General features: G+C 49.0%; 1 protein-coding gene across 4 annotated transcripts in view; it reads right to left on the bottom strand.

Annotated features, from left to right (window-relative positions):
- Positions 1 to 21,882, bottom strand: part of SZT2 (SZT2 subunit of KICSTOR complex) — a 56,235-nt gene that overhangs the window by 22,503 nt on the left and 11,850 nt on the right. For 3 of the 4 annotated variants that reach the window (XM_064147773.1, XM_064147775.1, XM_064147776.1), the window contains 37 exons: positions 21,573 to 21,804; positions 20,794 to 20,923; positions 19,521 to 19,663; positions 18,790 to 18,942; positions 18,324 to 18,438; positions 15,580 to 15,785; positions 15,004 to 15,228; positions 14,602 to 14,680; positions 14,225 to 14,322; positions 13,797 to 13,965; positions 13,076 to 13,190; positions 11,620 to 11,733; positions 10,919 to 11,116; positions 10,687 to 10,799; positions 10,044 to 10,185; positions 9,357 to 9,521; positions 8,677 to 8,881; positions 8,350 to 8,462; positions 7,626 to 7,884; positions 6,311 to 6,476; positions 6,136 to 6,228; positions 5,890 to 5,971; positions 5,470 to 5,751; positions 4,965 to 5,103; positions 4,592 to 4,708; positions 4,413 to 4,476; positions 3,859 to 4,044; positions 3,449 to 3,787; positions 3,121 to 3,310; positions 2,663 to 2,737; positions 2,308 to 2,446; positions 1,957 to 2,077; positions 1,582 to 1,711; positions 1,314 to 1,466; positions 1,098 to 1,200; positions 620 to 737; positions 283 to 394 (listed from right to left, as the gene is read on the bottom strand). In XM_064147773.1, coding sequence (XP_064003843.1) covers positions 283 to 394; positions 620 to 737; positions 1,098 to 1,200; positions 1,314 to 1,466; positions 1,582 to 1,711; positions 1,957 to 2,077; positions 2,308 to 2,446; positions 2,663 to 2,737; positions 3,121 to 3,310; positions 3,449 to 3,787; positions 3,859 to 4,044; positions 4,413 to 4,476; positions 4,592 to 4,708; positions 4,965 to 5,103; positions 5,470 to 5,751; positions 5,890 to 5,971; positions 6,136 to 6,228; positions 6,311 to 6,476; positions 7,626 to 7,884; positions 8,350 to 8,462; positions 8,677 to 8,881; positions 9,357 to 9,521; positions 10,044 to 10,185; positions 10,687 to 10,799; positions 10,919 to 11,116; positions 11,620 to 11,733; positions 13,076 to 13,190; positions 13,797 to 13,965; positions 14,225 to 14,322; positions 14,602 to 14,680; positions 15,004 to 15,228; positions 15,580 to 15,785; positions 18,324 to 18,438; positions 18,790 to 18,942; positions 19,521 to 19,663; positions 20,794 to 20,923; positions 21,573 to 21,804 — 5,583 coding nt within the window. The remainder of the gene's footprint in view (positions 1 to 282; positions 395 to 619; positions 738 to 1,097; positions 1,201 to 1,313; positions 1,467 to 1,581; positions 1,712 to 1,956; positions 2,078 to 2,307; positions 2,447 to 2,662; positions 2,738 to 3,120; positions 3,311 to 3,448; positions 3,788 to 3,858; positions 4,045 to 4,412; positions 4,477 to 4,591; positions 4,709 to 4,964; positions 5,104 to 5,469; positions 5,752 to 5,889; positions 5,972 to 6,135; positions 6,229 to 6,310; positions 6,477 to 7,625; positions 7,885 to 8,349; positions 8,463 to 8,676; positions 8,882 to 9,356; positions 9,522 to 10,043; positions 10,186 to 10,686; positions 10,800 to 10,918; positions 11,117 to 11,619; positions 11,734 to 13,075; positions 13,191 to 13,796; positions 13,966 to 14,224; positions 14,323 to 14,601; positions 14,681 to 15,003; positions 15,229 to 15,579; positions 15,786 to 18,323; positions 18,439 to 18,789; positions 18,943 to 19,520; positions 19,664 to 20,793; positions 20,924 to 21,572; positions 21,805 to 21,882) is intronic. The other variant, XM_064147774.1, reaches the window with a different exon arrangement.

Genomic DNA, 21,882 nt, shown 5'->3' on the forward strand with positions numbered 1-21,882 from the left:
ACAAAAGACTGCTGGTGCAGCAGGTAGAGGCAAATGCACTCCTGCACAGGGAAAGCAGGCACAAGCATCTGGTCAGGAGGTTTCCTTGTGGGCCATGGATCTCTCTGCACATTGCCATCCAGGCAAAACAGAGAGCAGCTCTAGGCTATGGAGAGCAGTTTGCTCAGGAGGGTTAATACCTTCTCTGCTCCTCAACCAAGGAGGACAGAGAGCAGAGCTCTATTCTTCTGCTTCATATCAGTACAGCACAGTCAATTTGCTGCCAGGTGCTGCAACACCTACCAGCTGGGGAAACACCATGGACCATCAGTTGGATGTGCCTGTCTACCTGTCCCACAGGGCGGGCAGAGTCCACACTACGGCAGGAGGCTGTGTCCAGAGAGGAACGAGAACCCTGAAGAAATAAAAACAGCCACATGGATGCGATTTCCATATGGATTCTAAGCCCACTATTGTCCCAGGTCGTCAGCAAGGGAAGGCATAACCCACTCACTGCTGTCCAGCTCCATACATCTACGACACAAATTTTACCCTACACAAAATGCAGGATGCTGCAACTACTGAGTTCACACCACTCATGTGACCAAAAGCACACACTCCCAGAGAACAGCAGACTCACCATTAGATCTTCAGTGTAAATGGGCTCCTGGCTGCGTGTCAGTGCCAACGAGCGAGATGCTGGACTAGGGGCACTCTCTGCTTCCCACACCTTCCCACTATAGGTGGTTTCGGTCAGGCTGCATATAGGGGAAAGACATGTCAGCCTCCACTCACACCGACAGCACCACAGCAGACCCACACCTTCCTTACTCTCCCCTGTGCACTTTATAGGGATTAGCTCTGATGATATGGAACTTGTGGAAAAAATTCTGTTTCTCACAAAAAAACATGTTTGCCTCCCATGTAAAGGCTTAGTAGAGAGAGCAGGAGGGGCTTGGTGTGATGTGACTGACTCACTGCAAATCAGGTACTTGCTGCTTGGGCCACTGCAGGATTCCTGAGGCTGGAGAAACACATTATGCTCCAGGGAGCTCTCAGTCTGGTGTAACACATGTAGCAGGGCAGGGTCAGGCCAGCAAGTCACACTGGCTTCTTACCGGAGATAGAAAACAGACTTAGTGGCACGTTCCTGATAGACAAACATATTCTTCCTGTTCACCACAGAGAAGGCATTGAGCACCGAGCGGAGTGCCTGGATAGCTGTGGGCAACATTGGTTGTTAGCTATCCCACAGACCCTTCCCTGGTGTGCCAATCCAGCCAGAAGCCAGACTCTTGACACGCCAAATGAGAGGGAACCTGGGCTGTACACACCTCTTGAGACTCCCATGTTGGGGCCCATCTTGAGGCGTGAGTGCACATGGATGAATGTGCTCCATACAACATCACAAGCAAAGTGCCCTGGCATGAACTGCATGGTGGCAGCAAGGTAGTCCCGGGGCTGGTAGCTTTCCTCTACAGAGTAATCTACAAAAAACATAGGACATAGCTGGGGCCATACCATGGAAGTTACCATCTTTTTCATCATTCATGGGCAGGCAGTAGCACTGCTGCTGAGGTATGGCCAAGGGAGTACTCATACCATCTGTGGGCATGACACGCTGCCTGTATGAAGTATAGGGTGTTTCACTCTTCCAGATGTCCTCTTCACTTTCTGCCACCAGTAATGAGTTGCATATGTGGCTGTCATGTAGGTCCTGCAGCAGCAAGCGCTGCAATGGATGAGAAAAAAAGACAAAGTTCGGTTGCTTGCAGAGCCCATGGAAGACAGCAAAAAGAGCTTTGGGCCACAGTGAGTCCCTTTAGCTTTGACCCCAAAGCCATGATTCCACCAGCTGAACTGGCTCCCCAGGCCCTCCTCTGAGTTGGGTCTGGACCAGACAATTTCAGAGGTTCCCTCTCAACTAAGCCATTTCATGACTGGCTGATCTGTCCCTGACCTCTGTAGATTTGTTACCTGATTGACAACTCTGCAGATTTCACTGATCTTCTTCACCACCACCTGGTTGAGACTTTGGCATTCCCCTGGTTGCTCCTCTTCTGTTTCTGCTGATGTTGCTTTCTCCACACTCAGGCTACTTTACAGGGAATAGGACAAAGGAGTCAGCAGAGCACGTGGACAGTGCTTATCCCTGTGTGCTGGGAGCAGGAACACAGTGGGGATGGATGGCATCCTTCCCTTTTCCCCAGTTTAGTCCTGCTGCTCCCCACTCACATTGAGCAAGAAGAAGGTCCTGTCCAGAGATGCCGGAGAGGCAATAGGGCTATGGTACAGAGAAACAGTGGACAGACAGAGGACTCTCCTTACCGTGTGTGGTAATAGACCTCCACTCGGTCCTGCTGGATTTTTATGATGAGCCAGAAATCTGGCATGAGAGGACACCTGGGTTCCTGGTCACTCATTAGTGCCTCCTCATACTCGGAGTCACTGCTTCCCCCATCGTAACCTGCAATGTATCCTCACTTCAGTCCCAAGCTTGACAAGCCAACTCCTTCCCAGGCACAGCAGGCTCTGGGAGATCAGAGCCGCTCGTAAGCCCTATCCTCAGGGTTAAGGTGTTACCCCACCCACAGCGTACAGTCTTCTCCATAGCTCTGCACTTCTATGTCACTGGTGGTCTCTGGCTGCATGCTGTCAGTCACCCTTGCTCCAAGAGACTCACCCAAATGGTCAGAGTCCATGCTGCCTTGGCTTGACACTAGGCTCTGCACCCGGCTGGGACGCTGCTTGCTGGACCCTGCAAAGAGAAGAGGGGTTTGATCATGAAAGCATTTGTTAAGCCCTTTCATATGGCCCATGTGCTGCAGACACATCACACCACTGGATAACCAGGCTGTGCTAGAGAAGGGGGCTCTCGTAGCCATTGCTGAAGTCAGCAGGAACTTCATGTCCTAAGGGATATCAGTGAGGCAGCACAGCCTAGTACCCTAGGTACTGTCAAGCAGTGAATTGCCAGCACTCTGGAAAGGAAGAGATCATCAAACCCTGGGTACCAGTTCTGGTGTTCAGGGACTGCAACAGGAGTAGCTGTTGTATTTCGTATGCCACAGCCAGAAATGGGCTCTTCCCTTAAAAGTTCCCAAAGCTGAGGTCTATTTCATCCACAGTCATAGCTCCTACCTTCCCTGCCCTGTGTTATGGAGTCCGCCAGACTTGCTGCAGATGGTGTCACCAACGGTGATTTCTCACTGTTGCCCTTTTCAGAGGATGAGGATGGCAACGACTGTATGGCTGTCTCTGGAGCTGCCTCCTCTAAGGAGTCATGACCAGGTGCTCTGTTTCGTTCAAGACTGAGTGCTTCTTCTGGGACCTGCACACAATCCAAAGTTGAGAAAATGACCAGGAAAATAGGCACTAAGAATAGTTCCATCGTCCTCTTGCATCCTTCTACCTTCTGTTACCAGTGTGCCACACCTTCCCACTAACAAACCACTTGAGTAACTCTCACCTCATCCTGTGTGTGGCTGCCTCCACCTGTGAGGGTTCCTGTGTCTGGCATGACATGTGTCTCACTCTCTGGCCACCCCCAGAGTCCTCGGGCTTCTTCTGGGAGGATGCAGTTTGTATGGTGTAACTCAGAGCCCTCTGCCTCTGCTTCACTGCTCCCCTCCTGGCCTGCTTGGCCTAGGGCAGTCCTGGTGTCCCCTTCAGTTGGCTGCTGTAAGCAAGGTGTTCCCGTAGGGTTTGGAGCTGCCTGCCTGGAGTGCAGACGGCTAATGGAGATGTAGTGGTAGTCACTGCCTTCTGCATTAAGAATGTAGCCTGGCAGAGCCATTCTTCTGAACTCCTGCAATACAGGGAAGAATAAGCATCCCCACCAGTCAAAAGAATGACACTGTGTCAAAATTTTGCCTTTACCTCCTTGAACTTCTCCAGAGAGAGTTCAGGTCCAAAGACAAACTGGAGTAGCACCACCTCGCTGTGACAGCTGGGCCGCCCCTTGGAGTTATAGATGTGAGTGGCCACTCGGTGCAGGATGGAGGTGCTGATGACTTGCGAGTGGCGCAGTGCAGACACAATCTCATCATCCAGAAGCCAGCGAATCTGAACAGAGCAAGGACACACCACAAGATCTAGGTGACCTGCATATGCAAGGCTGTCCCAGTTCTGATCCAAGATCCAATGGGATGAGAGCAGCCCCTTTCATGCCCTACATCACTCATCTCCTTCTGAACGCACCTACAAAAAGGAAGAAAGTTCTGCCTGTCTCACCCCAGCTGTAGTAAGAATTTTGTCTGGGTAATCCCACACTTCTGGAGAACACAAGGCAAATGGCCCATGTGACTCCAGCAAGGCCTCCTCAGTCAACAGAGGTTACACTTTGGAGCATGATAGGAAGTGTGGTACAGCAGTTGTGTTGTGGCCACATCGCTCCAGTGAGAAGCAAGAAGTAGCAGACAAGACCGGCTTACCTCATTCATAGTGGCTTCAATAGCCTGCCTGTGCACTCCAGGGAGGTTGGAAAGTGCAGGGTGCCTAGCAGAGAGGAGAAGAAGAATCAGTCAGTATTCTTATCCATGAGCCACCACAGTGCAGCTCCTAGACAGCAGAAGGAACCCATGTGGGGCTCGCTGCACCTGCAGTACCATACCTCTCATCTCCTGTGGATGGGAGTCGTTCCAAGTTGTGCATGATATCCTCATCTGAGCGGAAAGAGGATGGCTGCCCTGGCGAGCGTGTGAAGGACACGCTGCTCTCTGAGGTGCACCTGTCACAGAAGAGAGAGAGAGCAGGCTGAGCATCAGCCTGTTAGCCACAAAGGATAAACAGACACAGGCTCCAGAGAGGGAGAAAATGGATGTCTAGTGAAGGTGAGTCTATCTTGAAAAAAAAAATGTCATTTTCTTAGGGCTGTAGCAGCATCTGTGAGGAGAACCCTGACTCTCAGCACATGAAGAGGAACCAAGACTGGCTAGCTGAGAAAGGCAAGCACAGGGTGAGTGACTGGGCTCCTTTCCACCTACCTGTTGTGGAGAATGTCTGCATTCACAACTTCTATCTCCAGGGGCAGTGTCAACACGAAGATGTCCAGGGTCACACAGAGATCACCCAGGTCAATGGTGTTCAGGCCCTGGCAGCTTTCCAGGCAGCTCAGAACTTCCCCTGAGGAGAATCACAGATGATGGGAATCAAGCAACAAACAGCTCTGCTTACTCACGTACGCGGCCTAGTGGCAAATATAGAGACTGCAAGAGGTGGCTGGCCCACATGCCTGGACAGGCTCAAGAAGGCCACCACGCTCCATGATGATCCTTTCAATCTTACATGGCCAATCCCACAGCAAGTGGGAGACCTGGTGAAAAATCCTTTGTCTGATGCTAGGAGACCCTGGGGGCTCCGTACAGGGAGGACTTGTCTAGAAGCACTGTGATACAGCATATGGCGTGTTTGTTCCAAGGGCTGGTCACCCATTAGGGGTCTGACAGAAGCACTACTACTCCTTAATGTCACAGCAAAACTCGCCCTTACCTAGACAAGTTGGCAGGGACTGCACAGGCATGGAGCTGTGCTGGCTACGCAGCTTCACTGAGCAGGTGAGGTGCACAAAGAGCGGGGGCATCTCCTCCTCCAGGAACTCCTGCTCATTCAGTGAGCCTCCTCCCAGCACACTGAAGGAGTCATCATCCTGGTTCACTGTGTTGGAGTCCGAGAGGGAATCTGTGTCTGGGAATTCGTGTTCCAGCTTCTCACGGTACTCCACCTCCAGCTCTGGGTCACTCTCTGTGGCAATGCAGCATCCAGATACAGTTCCTGCCGACAGAGACTCCCTGTTATCAAACCAGACTCACATCCCCAGAGACCTCATAAGATACAACTAAACTCTGAAAGGCATTACCACAAAGAGACTAAAGACATTTTCTTCTCCAGAACACAGTAAGCAAATTTTACCTTCTTCAGCTGCCAGCTCTGCCTCTGATCCCTCCATATCCTCACTGCCTTTCCTGTCTGCCTGATCCCGAGATGCCTCTTCCTGAGATAGAGAGAGGAAGGGCAGATACTAGAACCATGCCAGGCAGCTAAGCAAGAGTTGATGGCTCCCTCAGGGGCTCAGTCAAGAGAACTCAAATCTGACACCAAGCAAAGCTACTTCCCTCCACAAGGACTAGGTATCTGTCAGCACAGTTTTGTACCTACCTCTTTCTTGGCTGATGGTGGGCAATAGAAGAAATAGTGAGGATTTGATGGCACTGGCTTGAAATGTAAGCTTCCAATTTCCAGGAATTTTTCCTAAAAGAGAAATCCCAAACATGAAGCAGACATTCCAATCTAACCACCTGCAGGAGCCAAGGCAAGCTTACATGTTTCTCACCTGGATAATTTTATGTAAGTCAGGGTGTGCCTGGCAGGGCTGCCCAATTTCCAGCAGTGAGAGGGGAAACTCTGAACAGCAGCTGATGCCCATACTGCTCTTTGGCTCCTCTGCAGGGCTAGCAATGTTATGGGAGTCCTGCTCACTGTAGTCCTCCATTTCCGCACTGTCAAGATTGTGGATAGGTCAGACAGAGTATATCACCTACCCTGTGAGCATGCCATTTCACAGCTCCCCACACCTCATCTGTGTGAATACAATGTTACTCCTACAGTCCCAGAAACCTTCCTGACATCAACCCAGGTAACTGCTCAGGATGTCTGAAGCCAGGCTGAACCCACAAGCCAGGTACTCTACACAATGTTACGCACCTTCCCTGGATAACAGAGATGTAACTGAGCATAGACAATTAGAATTACCAACACCCAGTTCAGGATACCTCACAGCAAGAGCACCGTGGGGCCTGGTGTCCAGCACAGAGCAGAGTGAAAAGCTCAGGCCCATGGATCTCCCTCTCCAGAGATATTTGAGACCTGCCTGGATGCGTTCCTGTGTGATCTGGTATAGGTGATGCTGCTCTGGCAGGGGGGTTGGACTAGATGACATTTTGAGGTCCCTTCCAGCCCCTAACATTCTGTGATGAATCAGTCCCTAAAACTCAGGAAAGGCAATATGGGCAGTGAGATGGCAGCTGGCCAAATTACTTCCCAGGTACTTGAAACAGCAACACAGATGGCAGATCTGTGTGCAGTGTGTCACTAGCTGTACATCCTTCAGTGAAGTTTATACAGTCTGTGCTGGGATAGGTGATTCACTACACAAACAAACAAACAAAAAAACAGTTCTCATGGTTTTTCTCTGAGAAAAAGACATGAAGGAGTCATCCGACTTTCCAAACACAGAGTGGTTTTCAAAGCCACAGTCTCATCTCAATGACTTACAGCATAGGAAGAAATAGGATTTGGGACACTCAATGAATGCTACTGAATCTGCATATAGCAACTGAGGATAGTCAAGCACAAACAGAGGAAAAGGACCAAAACAAAGTGTTTATCTGACAGACACTGAGGCACAGTAAAGTACTTTTTGCCCTCTTTAAGTTTCCAGAGGCAATACAAACCCCATAAATACCCTAAGGAATAGAAGGACAGAAGTATAGCATCAATCAAATTCCATCACTAGAAATAGCTGTTCTTACATGTGCCCCTGTTAGAATCTGCTCTGTAACGTTCCTTCCAGCAGGCAGCAGAAGATGCTCAAAGATCTGTCCTGGTCCAATACTAAGAATAGAAGCAAGGCAGAGGTGGACCCCTACCTTGATTCAGAGACCAAGACACCCCGTTCCCTAGAGCTCTGCTCCTCTTCTTGCTCTACGCTGCCCACTTGGAAGCTGGCTGTCTTGGAGTGTGTATGGAAATGTTGGTGGCTCTCTCGGAAGGAGCGGACGTGGCTGCACACTGTCAGCAGGAAGTTGGTGATGTCAATCTCTTGGAGCAGCTCCTCACAGTAGTCCACGGCTGTAAGCAGGTCCTGGGAACTGATGCTGTGTGACTGCTGAAGGCTCTTGAATAGCCCTGCAGATTAAACATCATGCTTGAGCACCCCATCTCCAGGTTGCAAGGCCAGATCGCCAGGGTATCAGGCAATAGTCATAAAGCCTTTCACCAAGTCTCAACAGAGCTGTAGCCAGTGCAAGTGCTGGAAGACAAGACTCAGGCAGAATGCCTCACACTACAGAGGTTAGCCTGAGCTTGTGTCACACTGGAGAGCTCTAGGGATCTGCCACCCTGAAAGTAAAAATGCAAAAAAGGCACAGAAGGGACCTTCTTCCACCACTTCATGGGTCCAGGAATAGCCTATGAAGGCCTATAGGGAATGCACAGAGGCATCTTTACACCTCTCCTGATAGGAGATCAGTCAGTCCCACAGCTCCTCCCTTTACATAGTGTAAGATCACAATTAAAGTCATCAGTTTTCATAAAAGAAGATTCTGGGTCCAGCCCCAACCCAGCCTCAGCTCCCATTGAGCTGCTCCTCACCTTTCACATAGCACTGGTGTGAGTGCTCCTGCAGCAGTGTGCAGTAACTCACTAACTCCTTGTGCTTGTGGTCTAGCCAAGCAGCAGCAGGAGGACGTTCCAGAGACTGGGACCTGGAAAAGAAGCACAGCCTTCAGCACATGTAAAGCACATTTTAGGCTATAAACGGCTCTAGCACCAGTAAAACAGGGTCCCAGAGCCTGCAGAGGCAGCGGCTGCTATGAGTCAGAGAAGCCAAGCCAAGAGAATATGGCAGGGCTAGAACCAGCCAGTTACCAAGGAAGCTCTTCTGTTTCCTGTCTAGGAATCAAGTGTGGTGGGTGTTACCTGAAGAAGATGTCCCGGGGAGGACGGTGTGCCCGAGGGCTGACGAGCTGCTCTCGTAACGTCTCCAGAGAGCAGCTGTAGATGTAAATGGGGCAGCGAAATCGGCGGCACTCGCCTAGCTCAGACTGCGAGTTCTGGTGACAGAAAGAGATGTGGACATCTCTCCGTGAGGGGCCACCCTGCTCTCCAGCGTCACAGCTCACTTCTGCAAGAGAAACAATTCTGAGATAAAGGCCTTCAATGGGTTCTTCATTCCTGGTCTGAGACGTCACAGCCTTCACAGGCAGGTATTGGTTTTACAACTTCTCACCACTCAATCCTCAGCAGCCATACCCCTCACCCAGCACTCAACCACTCAGCCCAATCTTTTGACCACATTGATTGTTTTCTTGGGCAGCCATGCTTGTTCACTGCCACCACCTTCTGCAGCAGCAGAATTCTCCATCCTCACTGCAGTCTTGGCTAACTGAACCAGAGGCACCTCCATGAACATCATGAAAGCTGGCTGAGGCTTCACAGTGCTCTTTGCCCTGACCCCAAGTCTACTGACTGTCAAGCAGGAGCTGACACCCTTGAGCAGCCTGTTACTCCTCCCACCTCAATCTGCCCAGCGGTGTGATCAGGAGTAGCAAAGATACCAATACTAATACTTCAGCAAGCTGCTGTCCTGAGGGCAGTACCGTGGGCTGGTGTTATGCTGAGGGTAGGCAATGGCACTGCAGCATCCCCTTCTTCGGACTCAGCCTGTACTTGCTCTGCACAGACAGGTCCCAGGGTATCCTCTACACATCGGCTGTCATCTTTTGGAGGTTTATCCAACCCACAAGCCATCAGCTTCTGCACATCTTAGGGGGAAAAGAAAAAAATCATCCTCTGTCCAATGAGAACAGTTTAAGCCCTTCTTCAACATTCCCAAGATGGCAGATGTCCCTGCTCTTTGAATGCAGGAGCAGGTCCACAGAGTACTTCCAGCTGACCCTAGCAGCATTCACCATCAGTTCAGTGGCAGCCAGACCCATGCCAATGCCTAAAAGCAGAGACTCTCCCAGACCAATCTATTAGCAGTCTCCTTACTCCATTCAGTAACAATCCTAATGGGAAAACAGTTCAATGATTGCAGCCAGCAAATAACTTAAGGTCACATCCCCTGCCTGAAAACATCATGTGGACAGTACCACGTCCACAGAAAGAAGAACAAGACATTCAGTGCTTTGCACTACTCTATTCCTGGCCATAAGGCAGGGAGAGACTGGGTCTAGATTTCACTGTTCAATTTTCTTTCTATCCTACCAAAGCTGATTCTGCTTTTGTTGAGGAGGTGCTTGGGAACTGCTGCACTTTCTCCCTATCCCTTCAGGTGGCCTCACCTGAGAAGGTGGCTGGCAGGAAGGTCAGGAACACATGCTGTGGGTTGACCAGCTTGGCATAGCATCGCCACTGTGGAGGAAAGGGCCCCCTGGTGTCACTGAGGGTCACGTCATCCTCAGGCAGCTCCGTGTTGCCAAGGCTCTGGTGAAAGAGCAGAAGCTAGATAAGCTCACAGTACGTGGCAGAGGCATACCTTGAAATAGATAGCAACCACACAGAGCAAGTTCCTCCAAGACTGCTACTCAGCACAGTGCTCCAATCACCCTGGCCACCCTCCACACCATTCTCAGAGCAGTACGGTTCCATGTGGCACAGCACACACAGCCAGGGGATACTTAGCAAGTTTTGTCAAGGCTGGTTCTGATCTCCAGGCAGCAATTACCCATGGTGCCTGAGCAATCTGCAGCACACCAGCAGTGTTACTGTAACAGGCTAGACCCATGGTGAGTGCAACTATCCGCACATCTAACAGATTCCTGCTTGACTGCAGCCACAGGTTACAGCTTAAACTGCTGCCGAGCACGGGCAAACAGCAGCCTTTCAACCTCTTGTCAGCCCTTCCACTAACTCTCCTGATGTTCAACAGCTGCTGCTTGCCTTCAGAGGGGGCTTGAGGGAAAGACAATAGCACTGTAGCAGTACCTGCAGAGTACTTGTAGAGCCAGTCATATCTCTGGTACCATTGCTGCCAACAAGATGATAGGATGCAGAAGCATCCTGCTGCTCCAAGGTCCCAGAGGCTTTCAGGGTTTCTTCTGAAATGGAGCACAGAGAAATCAACACGAGAAACATCATCTGAGGAAGAGACTTAAAAGGAAGGCTCCTGAAACACCAGAGCTCACAATGCCACTGCTGCCATACTCCTGGCCCTCACCTCTGATCACAGGGAGTATAAAGGGGGGTTGATGGCCATCACGATCCCGTTGCAGAACCTGCTCCATGAAAGCCACATGATCAGCATCAGCCATGGGGATCTCTCGGTCACTGAGGTCATGCTGCAGGCAGCCATGGAAGAGGTTTAGTAGCATTTCATTGGGCACAAACGAAGAGTCCTTGGTCACCTCCTCATTCTCTGCTCCAAAACAGAACCACGGCAGCTTCAGAGAAAGCACCTCCACAGCTACCACCAGCCCAGGACCCCAGGGGACAGCTCTTCACAAAGTGGTGCTTCCACACAACCAGGAGTTTCCCCCATCACCTCTGTAAGGATGACTTGGAGGGCTGCTGAGAAAACCCTGGGGCTCCAGCATCATTAGCTAATCTGCACTGACTCACCATGCTACTCTAATTGCTCTGAACATGTTTGGGGCTAAGGACATGAAACCACCATCACAGAGCAAGAGCCTAGGTTTAACATTCTCAAAAGCAACTCTTCCAAAACTATCATCCCAAGACAGCAGTAAACCTGGACAGCCCTAGGGGTGCAGGGGCAGAAAGAACAGAACTACACTGAGCTACTGAAAGAAGCACAGCAGTTCCCATGTGCCTGCTACCCAGACTGATAAGCATATGGAGCAAGATGCCCATGGTCATAGATGAACTTCAAGAGAAGGTAAGTAATGAAGAGCCTCTTACCTTTTGTCAGCATTAGGAAGAACATTTCAACTTGCTGGCACCTGGGCAACAGCTTCATGAGGTTGAACTGGAATGGGATCTCATGCACTCGAAAACCAGCCCCCATGTCTGGATCTGCAACAAGAATTGGGAATACAACATGCCTGCAGGCATCACATAGCCCCACCTCGGGCCACCTCTGCATTCATAGTGTTGATTCTGAACAGAGAGTACAAATGAAGTTGCACACCAACACTGCCTCAACTGCCTCTGCTTAAGAGTGGAGAGGGATATGAAGAATTAATGTAGAGAAAGAGCAAAGCCTGGTGAAGGGAGCAGCAGGTTGCGATTTACATACAGAGAGGTACCATGCTGAGAGTGTTCTGGGGTTATTGTTGCCTTGATACAATGAGAGGCAAGAAGCCATCAAGAGATCTTACATGGCTCAGACCCAGAGCTGCCAGGGAACAAGATCTGTACATCAGTGTTGCAGGTAACACTGCTGGGGGGTAATGCCCATGCTGGGCAGTAATGCCCATGCTGGGCAGCAGAGGCAGCCTGAATTACCAGTGTAATTAGTGACAAGGACCCCTGTGCCGTTGGGAGAGATCTCCCACCTGTCAGACTCTGCAGGCACTTCCTGTCCTCTGCTATAGGATGGAGTCTCTTCCCTCCAGGTCCTGAGTTTTCCTGGTCCTCTACCCCTCCCACAGCAGCAGTGATATTGTCCAATAGGGATCCCTCAGGTCCTGCCTGAGATGAACCTGGTTCTCTCACACACCCACCCTCACTGCAAGGTAAGCAAAAGATCTAGAATGGGGTGAACTATGAACAAGAAAGCAAAAATAGTGAGGTTCTGGAACACACTGACTGATAAGGGTGAAACACCCCTTCCTTCATGCTCCTGAAGTTGTCAGTGAGCTATGTTAACCACATCACATAAGGTACACAATCCTATCACGAAGGAAGAGGACAGACGAGAACTCCTAAGGTTGCCTTCCCTATCTCTGTGAGCATTCACAGGTCCAGAGATTAACAGGATCACCAGAGAGCAAGAATTCCACAAACTGCTCTGAAAACTGCATCTTGCAACTAAGGGCAGAGGAGCTCTTCCTTCACATCATTTACAACCAACTGCCCGCTGGCATACCCTGCCCATTATTGTACAGGTGAACTTATCTCCCATCTCCTTCAGAAGCTGGTCTCCCACAGAATTACAGAACAGTTGAGGCTAGAAACCCCCTGTTCAAGCAGGGTCATCAAATCACTTCTCCAGCCTGGGCAGAAAGCCTCAGTGCTTTTTTTGCCTTCTCAGGATGAACACATTTTGCTGGCAGTTTAGCAGAATTGCAAATTGACCCACAGCCATTGAAGTCTAGCAACTTGTCATAAAAACATTTGTTCCACCTTCCAGAAACCTATAATGGGTCCCAAGGCATTCAGGACATACCTGCTAGGACATATATGCTGGACTCACCTTCAGTAGCTTTACTGTCTGAAGGAGGGCAGACCCACTCCTTGTTCTGGCACAACTGGCTGATGTACTCAAAGGTCAGCATGGTGGCAATGCATGCAAGGTCCCGAGGATAGAGCTGCAATAAGCAGTCAAGGCTTAGTTTGCAGTAGAATTACTATCCTCAAGTGCAGGAGAAAACAGTCTAAAAGCAAGGAGGGGAAACACCCATAGTACCATCTTCTGACTTGCCCTATTCTCATTCATTGCTTCTTCCTTCTCCACCAGCCCCTTTCTCTCTTTTTGCTTTGTTCAGGAGGGGCACTGGCAGTATAGCCTGCAGTCCACACTGGTCCAGCTCACTCCCCACCAACAATGGAATGGCCTCTGATAAGGTAACTTGTATTTTGTGCTTTTCTGCCTATCCTAGAGCAGTGCTGCACCCACTGCCTTGCAACCCAGAAATCCCTTCTGTTCAGTACCCCAGCTTCTCCTTCAGAAATCTTAGGCTCTTTGTCAACATAGAATCATAGAATCAACCAGGTTGGAAGAGACCTCCAAGATCATCGAGTCCAACCTATCACCCAGCCCTAGCCAGTCAACTAGACCATGGCACTAAGTGCCTCATCCAGTCTTTTCTTGAACATCACTTCTGGCCCTCAGTAAGTCACCCGCAGTGTTGTGGTGCACTTGCAATAAACTCTGCCCCCTTCACAAAATAGCCCCTACCCTTTCAGTGACTCACTGCTTTAGGTATTTTCTGGTAGGGCAGGCCATGGAGGTGCTTCCAGTTCTCAGCAGTGCTGTGGACGTGTCCACTCTGCGGCTCTACCCAGCACTCAGTAACCAGGTTCAGTTCCGTGTCCACCTCAATGGCTTCTACCTCTGTATCATTGTCATCATCTGTGGAAAAGCTGGAGGAAAGAGGTAAGGCAAGTCCTGTGAGATGGCACAGAGCTAGCAGCATATTACAGCTCCTCTCAGAGCTGTGAAAGCAGCCATGGAGCTCTGGGTTTGCAAGCAAGCCCCATCTAACTGGTGAGCCATCCACAGCATCTAGTTGTCTGTACTAAATGATGGGGCATTCCCTTCCTCCCACACCACATACAAAAGGTAAGCCTGGAGCTGTGACTCCACTGCCAGCCCTCCCTGGGATCAAGGCAACCACCTCACCTGTCCTTGGTGGAGGTGGAGTGGGGTGGGAAGAGGATGTACTGGACAACACAAGTGTGCTTCTCCCTGTCACTGCTGCTCTCACTTGAGTCATCAATCTGCAAGAGAGACACTGCATGAACATGGCCAGCAGTAACAGCCCTCACCTACCCAGGACTCCACTACACAACACAGCCCCATTGCCCAGTTCCACTAGCTGCAGATGGAGAGGAAAATGCCCAACCCACAAACTGCTTTACTTCTGGGATGGAGGCAGGCCTCCCAGCATATGTCAAGGGTATGTGCTAGAAGCAGATGAGAAATCCCACCACAGGAAGGTGAATCCACTTCAGAAGCAGCAGTGAAGAACTACGTTCACAAACAGTACCCAGACTCACCTGTATGGGCAGCTCCAGCACCATGTTGATAATTCCATCACCGCTGGATGCAAAGTGGAAACCCTCTGACAGGCGGACTCTGGTAACAGAGCGGCAGTCAGACACAGTGGACTTCTCTACCCACACTGCAAGCCTTTAATACAAGAATGACTGCACCCTTCACCCCACGACACCTTCCTTCCCAAGACAGGGAGCTACACACAGACAGCAGGGAGATGTGATATGTCTCTGCTGATCAGCATTCTCCAGGCACAGTAACACCTCTTGCCCTTTTGTACATTTCCCAGAACTCTCCTTGTCCTCAATTGCTGTTACCTATAATAAGGGTTCAAATCAACTCTGCATTCTCTGCATTCCAAGGACTAGCTGAAAAAAGCACATCCATCCAGATGTGCAACTTACTCTGTGAGTGTGGAAAGGAGCTGGGCTACAGCAGTGATGGGCACAGCTGGTGCCAGCCCTGACTGGACACTCCAGATCCAACGCTGGTGATAGAAGTAGCGGGACAGGGAGGCCAATGTGGAAGAGGCAGTACGATTGGCCACCATAGTGAGTGGGCCAGACACGGGGGGATGCTCCAGGTTGAGAATGAATGGCGCTCGGTAGTCAGAAGGTAGCTTCTCATACCTAGAAGAGGGCAGAAGTGTGGCTTGCTGAGGTGGAAAGAACACTCTGCTCAGAGCCAGAGCTATGTGGATTCACAGCCTACAGCAGAACATGGCTAGCCCAGCACCAGACCTGCTCTGACAGCAGTAGCTACATTTATTTCTGCATCATATAAGTAACAAATCAGCCTGTAGAGCAAGGCCCTCTGCTTCAAGTCACAGCCCTCCTTGCCTATAGCTGCCACTCACAACTCAAACCCATCCCAACAAGCACCAGCTTCTCAACACTCATCTTGCTGCTGGCAGCACCATTCACAGACTCTCTTCTCTCCCCATTCCAGGGCAAAGAAGCTGCGCTGATGGCCATCGCTACCTGATGAGTAGCTTCTCCAAGGGTTTGTGCAGCACAATGAGGCAGGGTCTGTCTGAGAGGGCTGACTGGACGCCAGCAACAGGTGGAGACTTGGAGGGAGAACTACTGCCAAACATTTTCCTCTTTGCTTTTGGAGTTGCCTCCTTGCTCTGGACCCTGTGGGGAAAGCGCAGCTGCAAGATTCGGTCCCGTAACTCTTCCACTATCTGTCATGGCAAAAGCAAAAGGTAAATGTGACCAACTGGAGGCACACTACTCAAAATAAGCTTCCAGAATAAGAGCCTGACAAAAGAAATACACAATCCTTGAATATGGAGATGAGCAGCAGTTAAAAGTCATTTTACTTCTGAAGCACTAGCAAGACCAAGACCAAAAATCACAGAAGACTGTTAGGTTCACATTTTAGCAAGAAATATTTTTAACAGCAAAAGAAAGGTCAAAAAACTCCAAAGATGATTCCAAGGTGAAGAAATCATTTCACCTAACACTGACCAAAACCAAATTAATTGCATGCCAGCTCCTCCATGAAAGCAATCTGAGTACCCAACATCATTCCTCCCCTCCTCAATAGCCTATAGTAAATGCAAACTAGTAGATAGACTGTTCTCATAGCCGACATATTTCCCCATCACATTCATGTGTCAAACAGCTATGACAAAAGTTTTCAAGAGCTTAGGTTATTTTTTAGGTTAGTATCTTCCAAGATTCTTTCAAAATTACTTCCTGGTTACTCTTTCTAGCTTTTAGCAGCTCTGAATATGGTTCTACCTACACCAGCATCCAATCCTCACAATGTCCTAGTGTTTTCTTTGGCATTTCCATGGTTAGGTTTCTTTTCAGGATCTCTTTTCAATTCGATTTAATTTCCATTACCATTGTAGGCAAACAGAAGAACAGCAGCTCTTCAGCTCCCTCTTCAATATTGTTTCAGCAACTTTTTCCTCATCACTATTATGTTCTGTTCAAGGAATAGTGTCCCTAAACCCAAATATTAAGCAGAGATCTTTTCTGCACTACAATGCCACATGTGTCCCCTTTGTGGTTTTATACTGATAACACAGAATTGCTGATGGTGTTTCAGCCCCAAAATCCAAGGTGCATTATACTGATAATTTGCAATTATCAGTACTGGCTGCAAATCACCATCTTGCTGTTTGAGTGTCCACAAAGCACATAGGCTGAAAGGGCAGAAAAAAACAAATGCCTTTGTGCCACCTGCAGATTTTCACAGCTCATTACTTACTACATACTTGCAGATGAGTTTCCTACCCTTTGTGATTTTCCCAATCTTTTACTAGCCCAACTGCTTCTGCTTTGATGAGAACAGAGCACCTTTTTCAATGTCCTTGCCATGGTCCCTAAGACAGATTCTGTTTTATGACACCCCGTTCCTATTCCAGTTGTATAGCTGTGCCCTATATGGAGTCTCACCAAAAGCCTTTTGAAAGTCACACTGTACCAGGTACTCTCCTTCCCTCAAGCATTGGGAATTTGAATAGCTCAAGACAAAAACTCCTTTCCTCTGAAGAAGACAGGCTATGTTCTGCTGCCATTCTCCATGCTGGGCAGCTAATCAGCCCTATGGTAGGCAAAAAGAGGGGAAAAAAAAAAGGCTGTGCATGACACAATATTTGATCCACATGCAGCTCCCAATGCAATGATCATGGTGCCTGTTTCACACCTCTTCATGAAACAGGTACTAACACAGACCTGCCAGAGGGAAGTCCATGAAGCCAGCCACTTAGCATTACCGACCCACATGCTGGCCCAGCAGTGTCCAAGTACTGAATCCCTAATGACATGAAAGGGTAGATCCACTACCAGACTGCTAGAGCATTTAGTGTTATCTGGGTCAATTATTTCAGAGAGAGATGGTCCTTCCAGTGTCTGTTAGCTTCTCCTCAGACTAATCTAACACTAAAGCTAAGGGAGACAAACCAAAGATTTGAAGACAAAAGACTAAGGTTTAATGATAAACTAAATATACAACAAAAGGTTCACAGAGCTTAACAGCAGGGCACTTTCTTCACATTCACTGTTTCATCTAGGAACACTGAGACTCGTGTCAGCCATTAGAGATGGAGAAACAGTCCACAGAATAATCCCACCTTCCGCATCTGACTGGGACAGCCCATTTATTTTTGATACAAAGAGATTATTAGAAGTCTGTCCAGCAGATCTGAAATCTTTTAAATCCTTTTTTCAGGTATTATATTTTTTCTCTCCCTGTACTGCTCATGCAGAGCCTTGTGTAAATTTTACCTCTAACTCTTCTGTCCCCAGTTGATAAAATACATATACACAATTCACCACCAACTGAAGCTGATAGCTTAGGGAAAGTGTAGCATTCCTCTGCATTCCATCTCAGAAGTCTTTACAGATGAATCATACAAGTATCTGCTGTTCCTGACAGGCGGTATCGATTATGCTTTGGTCACAAGGATAGACCAGATAAGCTTTGAGTCACTTCAAGTCCCACAGTTGAATCAAGCAGCAGGGAAAACATTCATGTGGCCAGCTATTTTATCGACTTTCGAGTCCTTGGGGTTAGATCCTTCACTGACTTACCACAGAAAGCATTCTTCAGCTGACCTTTCTGCTACTGTAAATTCACATCCATTTAAGCCTTAACATAGCAGCTAGTTATTAGAAGGTGTCTGCACACAGTGTCGTCTGTAATCTACCCACCACTTAAAAAGCTCTTGCTCTGCTCCTACACTAGGAAGCAGTCAGCCAGCTCTCACCTTGTTCCTGGCCTGTGCAGGTGTGCCAATGGGGAACCCCAGCCGAAGAACCATGCAGGGAGCTTTGGAGATGATCCGCACCACATAAAACGAGGAAGGTGTGGGATCCTCAGGGCTAGGGAGGAGGGATTAAGACAGGTCTGAAAAAACACGGACCTTGTTGCTCGGTCATGTCAGACCAAGTGAGACCTTCTCCACAAAGCTCAACATCCCACACAACTTGGCAGCAACACACGTCAAGTTCTGGCCTGCAGAACACCCCCAGCCAGCTTACCTCTCCCTCTGGGCTGCACCTGAAACAGTGGCAGCAGTCCAGAAAATGCAGGGTTTCATATCCACTCATCTTGCTCTTATTGCTTTCTACTAGATATCTGCTGCTGGCCCATCACAGGGTACTGGTCTAACTGGATCTTTGGTCTGGCCATATGCCCAATTCACCACACAGGACTGCTTCAGAGCCACTCACCTGTTTATCAGTTTGACGTATGAGTAGCCCTCCACCAGCACGAAGCTGCTCCAGTCCCGCAGCAAGGAGGTGAGAGCTGAGTGGGAGATACGGCACTGGATGGTGCTGTAGCGGCCATTGTTGCCTGGTGTGTGCAGGTGCTTGGGCACAGGCCTGCAGAGTGTGGCAGAGAGCAACATAAAAAAACAGTTTCTCTTTTTCACAGACTTTTCTACCTCCATTCCAACTCATCCCATGACTGGTATGTCAGCCTTCTTCCTTCACAGCACCTCACCTGCCTGTGCCTGTTGATGAAAGCCACACTCCCTGAGCACACAGGGATCCTGCCCTCCACCTTGCATCATTTCTGTCTCACTCCATGCAATGTATGGCTATTATTTACATAACTCTGCAAATAGGACCAGCCCCAGCAAAGAAATGCTTCTGGAGGAGATGTTTGCCAGCAGCAGATGAAAGTGTGTGGGACAGCTCTAACTAGATGGCTCATGCTCCATGCAATCAGGAAATCCAAACCCAAGAAGGACTGGAGAAAATTTATGCTCCTAAGAAAAGCCCTACTCTTATACAAAGATGAGCCTTCACCATCCACCAGGTCCCACTTGCAAGGCCGTTTCCTTGGCCATAGGCACCTGAAAGACAGCTGCAATTCTACAACTGGACTGAACTGAATGTCCTGCTTTCCCAGGCTGGCCTGCACCGTGCATGTGAGCTCAGCCCTGCAAGTTACATACGTGTCATGCTCCAGAAGAAGGACTATACGATGCATGTGCAGCCACCTCTGCCAGAAGTTGGCATCCATGGAAAGGATAGGCTTCCAGTATGAGGCAAACTGGGAATGGCTCGAGTCAGACCCACTGTGCTGCAGGGATAACACCTGAGAAAATGACAGAATATTCAGCAAGAAACTGTCTGGTTCCACCCAGAGAGAGCAGGAACTTCTCTAGCAGCTGAGCTGTGGAGGTGTAGGAAGCTGGCTACATCCCTGGCTTTTGGTAACTGCACTTCAGCAGCATAACTAAGTGTGCTCACACCAAAACAAGCAGTAGTATGGAAGCAAAAATAAATTAGGTCCATGAAATGTCAAATTAATTAGGAATTTAACTACTTAGCATCAAGTGAATCAACCACATAAAAGAGAGCAACGGGCAACTCTAAACATGCTTATATGGTAACACAATATATGCAATTCCACCAACCACAGCAATCCTACTGACACATAAATAAAGTGTCACTCATAAGATGGGATGCTGTAGATACACTGTGAGATACATAACCCTATGCAGTGAAAATCTGTTAGGCAAAGCTAAAGTAGTAAAGGGTTTAAGCAATAAAGAGATAGTTCTCCTCAAATGAAGTTCCCCTGGCTTTTATATCTGCTATCATCTTCTACAACTGTCAAGGGCACTGCTAACAGGTAATAGATAATACGCCAGCACTTCTGCTCAGTGAGCTTCAATGAGTTTGAACTTTGCAGTGGAAACTATTAACTCATATTTAGCTCAGTTTCTGCCGTGCAGATGGCAAGGCATCTGTCTCTTGCACCTTTCACATGAGTGCTCAGAGCAACAGGCCTATTAAACAACTATTGAGCACATCTGCATCTTCACCCGAAGGTGCTAAGCCACCTTGCTAGGCCACAAGACTGCCAGCAGCAAACCCACACATGTCAAGTATCCACTAAAAAAGCATGACAAAAGTAAGTGTGTTAGCCTCCTCACTGATGTCTTCCACATCATGCCACTACAGCAGAAGGCTTCACAGCACACCTAAGAGACTTCCTGTGTGTCTCAAAAGCGTAGCTGCGGCAACACAGGGTGATATCTCCAATGGAAGAGTATGGAATGGGATGTTCACAGGCACTGCACAGCACCTGGACTCTGCTACTGATCAGGACAAAGAGCAAGAGACAAAGTCTGATTTACAGATCTTGATTGCCTGACTGCAAGACAGAATAGGCAGAAGGGAAAATCTACCCCCAAGTTAAATGTGAGAGAGGGAACATACCGGAGTGGTGGAGCCTGGTGGGATGTAGAATAGGGGCACGCCATTTTTGGTGCTCTCAGGAATGGTGAAGTGCTCTGGGACTGTGTCAAAAGACTGCAGATGAACCAGCATTTGGTCTGTCTGGTTGATGCTGAAAGAGAAGAGACAGATAGGTACAAAAGCCCATGCTCTCCCCACTGCTGCCTAGCGCTTGCACACACAGCACTCTCTACATATTGGGAGTGTGGCCACCTACACATAGCTCTCTAGGGCAATGATGGGATTCAATGTTTCATTGAAAAGACCATGTTAATGGAGTTCAATTAAAACACCCCAATATATGAGGAGAAAGATCATTTGAGAACGAAGCACTAGGAAAGGAATTTGCTGAACAGCAGGGAGAAATGGTCACCCTATGCAGGGAACAGTTATAACTCACATGCCCTTTAGACCTAGAGACATGAGGTGCTGCTCCTACTATGACCATGGAACACAGCTGTAAGACGGTACTGTAACTGCCACCACCTCCACCGGATGGCAGTCAAGAGTTAAAGTTTGCACCACAGGATCAGGACTCTGGGCACTAATACTTTCACCATGAAACAACCTCACAGACTAGGTCACAGGCCAGCCCAAGTCTTTTCCTTGGCTAGATGGCAAACTTGTCATCCAGTGATGCCTCTTCCTCAGAGGACATTCCTTTGGGACCGCCACCTGCATAACCCATGCCTCAGAATGTCAAAGAAGGAATTTCTTGCTTACACCAGATACGAGGAGCTGCTGAGGATGGTGTGGCTCACCTCTGCAAGGTGTTCCAGAAGCGCCGAATAACTGTGGTGCGGTACAGACTGGTGATAGGCTTCCTCATGGTGCAACTGATGTCATGCAAGATGTCATAGCTTCCCTCCATCGTCACCTCTACCCATGTGCTGCGCTTTGATGGGTCCAGGGGCCAGGGTGTCACAGCTAAGTACTCTATCCTCATGTTATGCTTCCAAAGCAGCACTAGTTTCACCTCTAGTTGAGATCCACCTGCATAGGAGCAGAGGAATAACTCCAGGTGCTTGTCTGGTACACATCTGAGCTTTACCTCTGACCAGGGACTCCCAA

The sequence above is a fragment of the Pogoniulus pusillus genome, chromosome 8 (genome assembly GCF_015220805.1).
Source record: "Pogoniulus pusillus isolate bPogPus1 chromosome 8, bPogPus1.pri, whole genome shotgun sequence".
NCBI classification, from domain to species: domain Eukaryota; kingdom Metazoa; phylum Chordata; class Aves; order Piciformes; family Lybiidae; genus Pogoniulus; species Pogoniulus pusillus.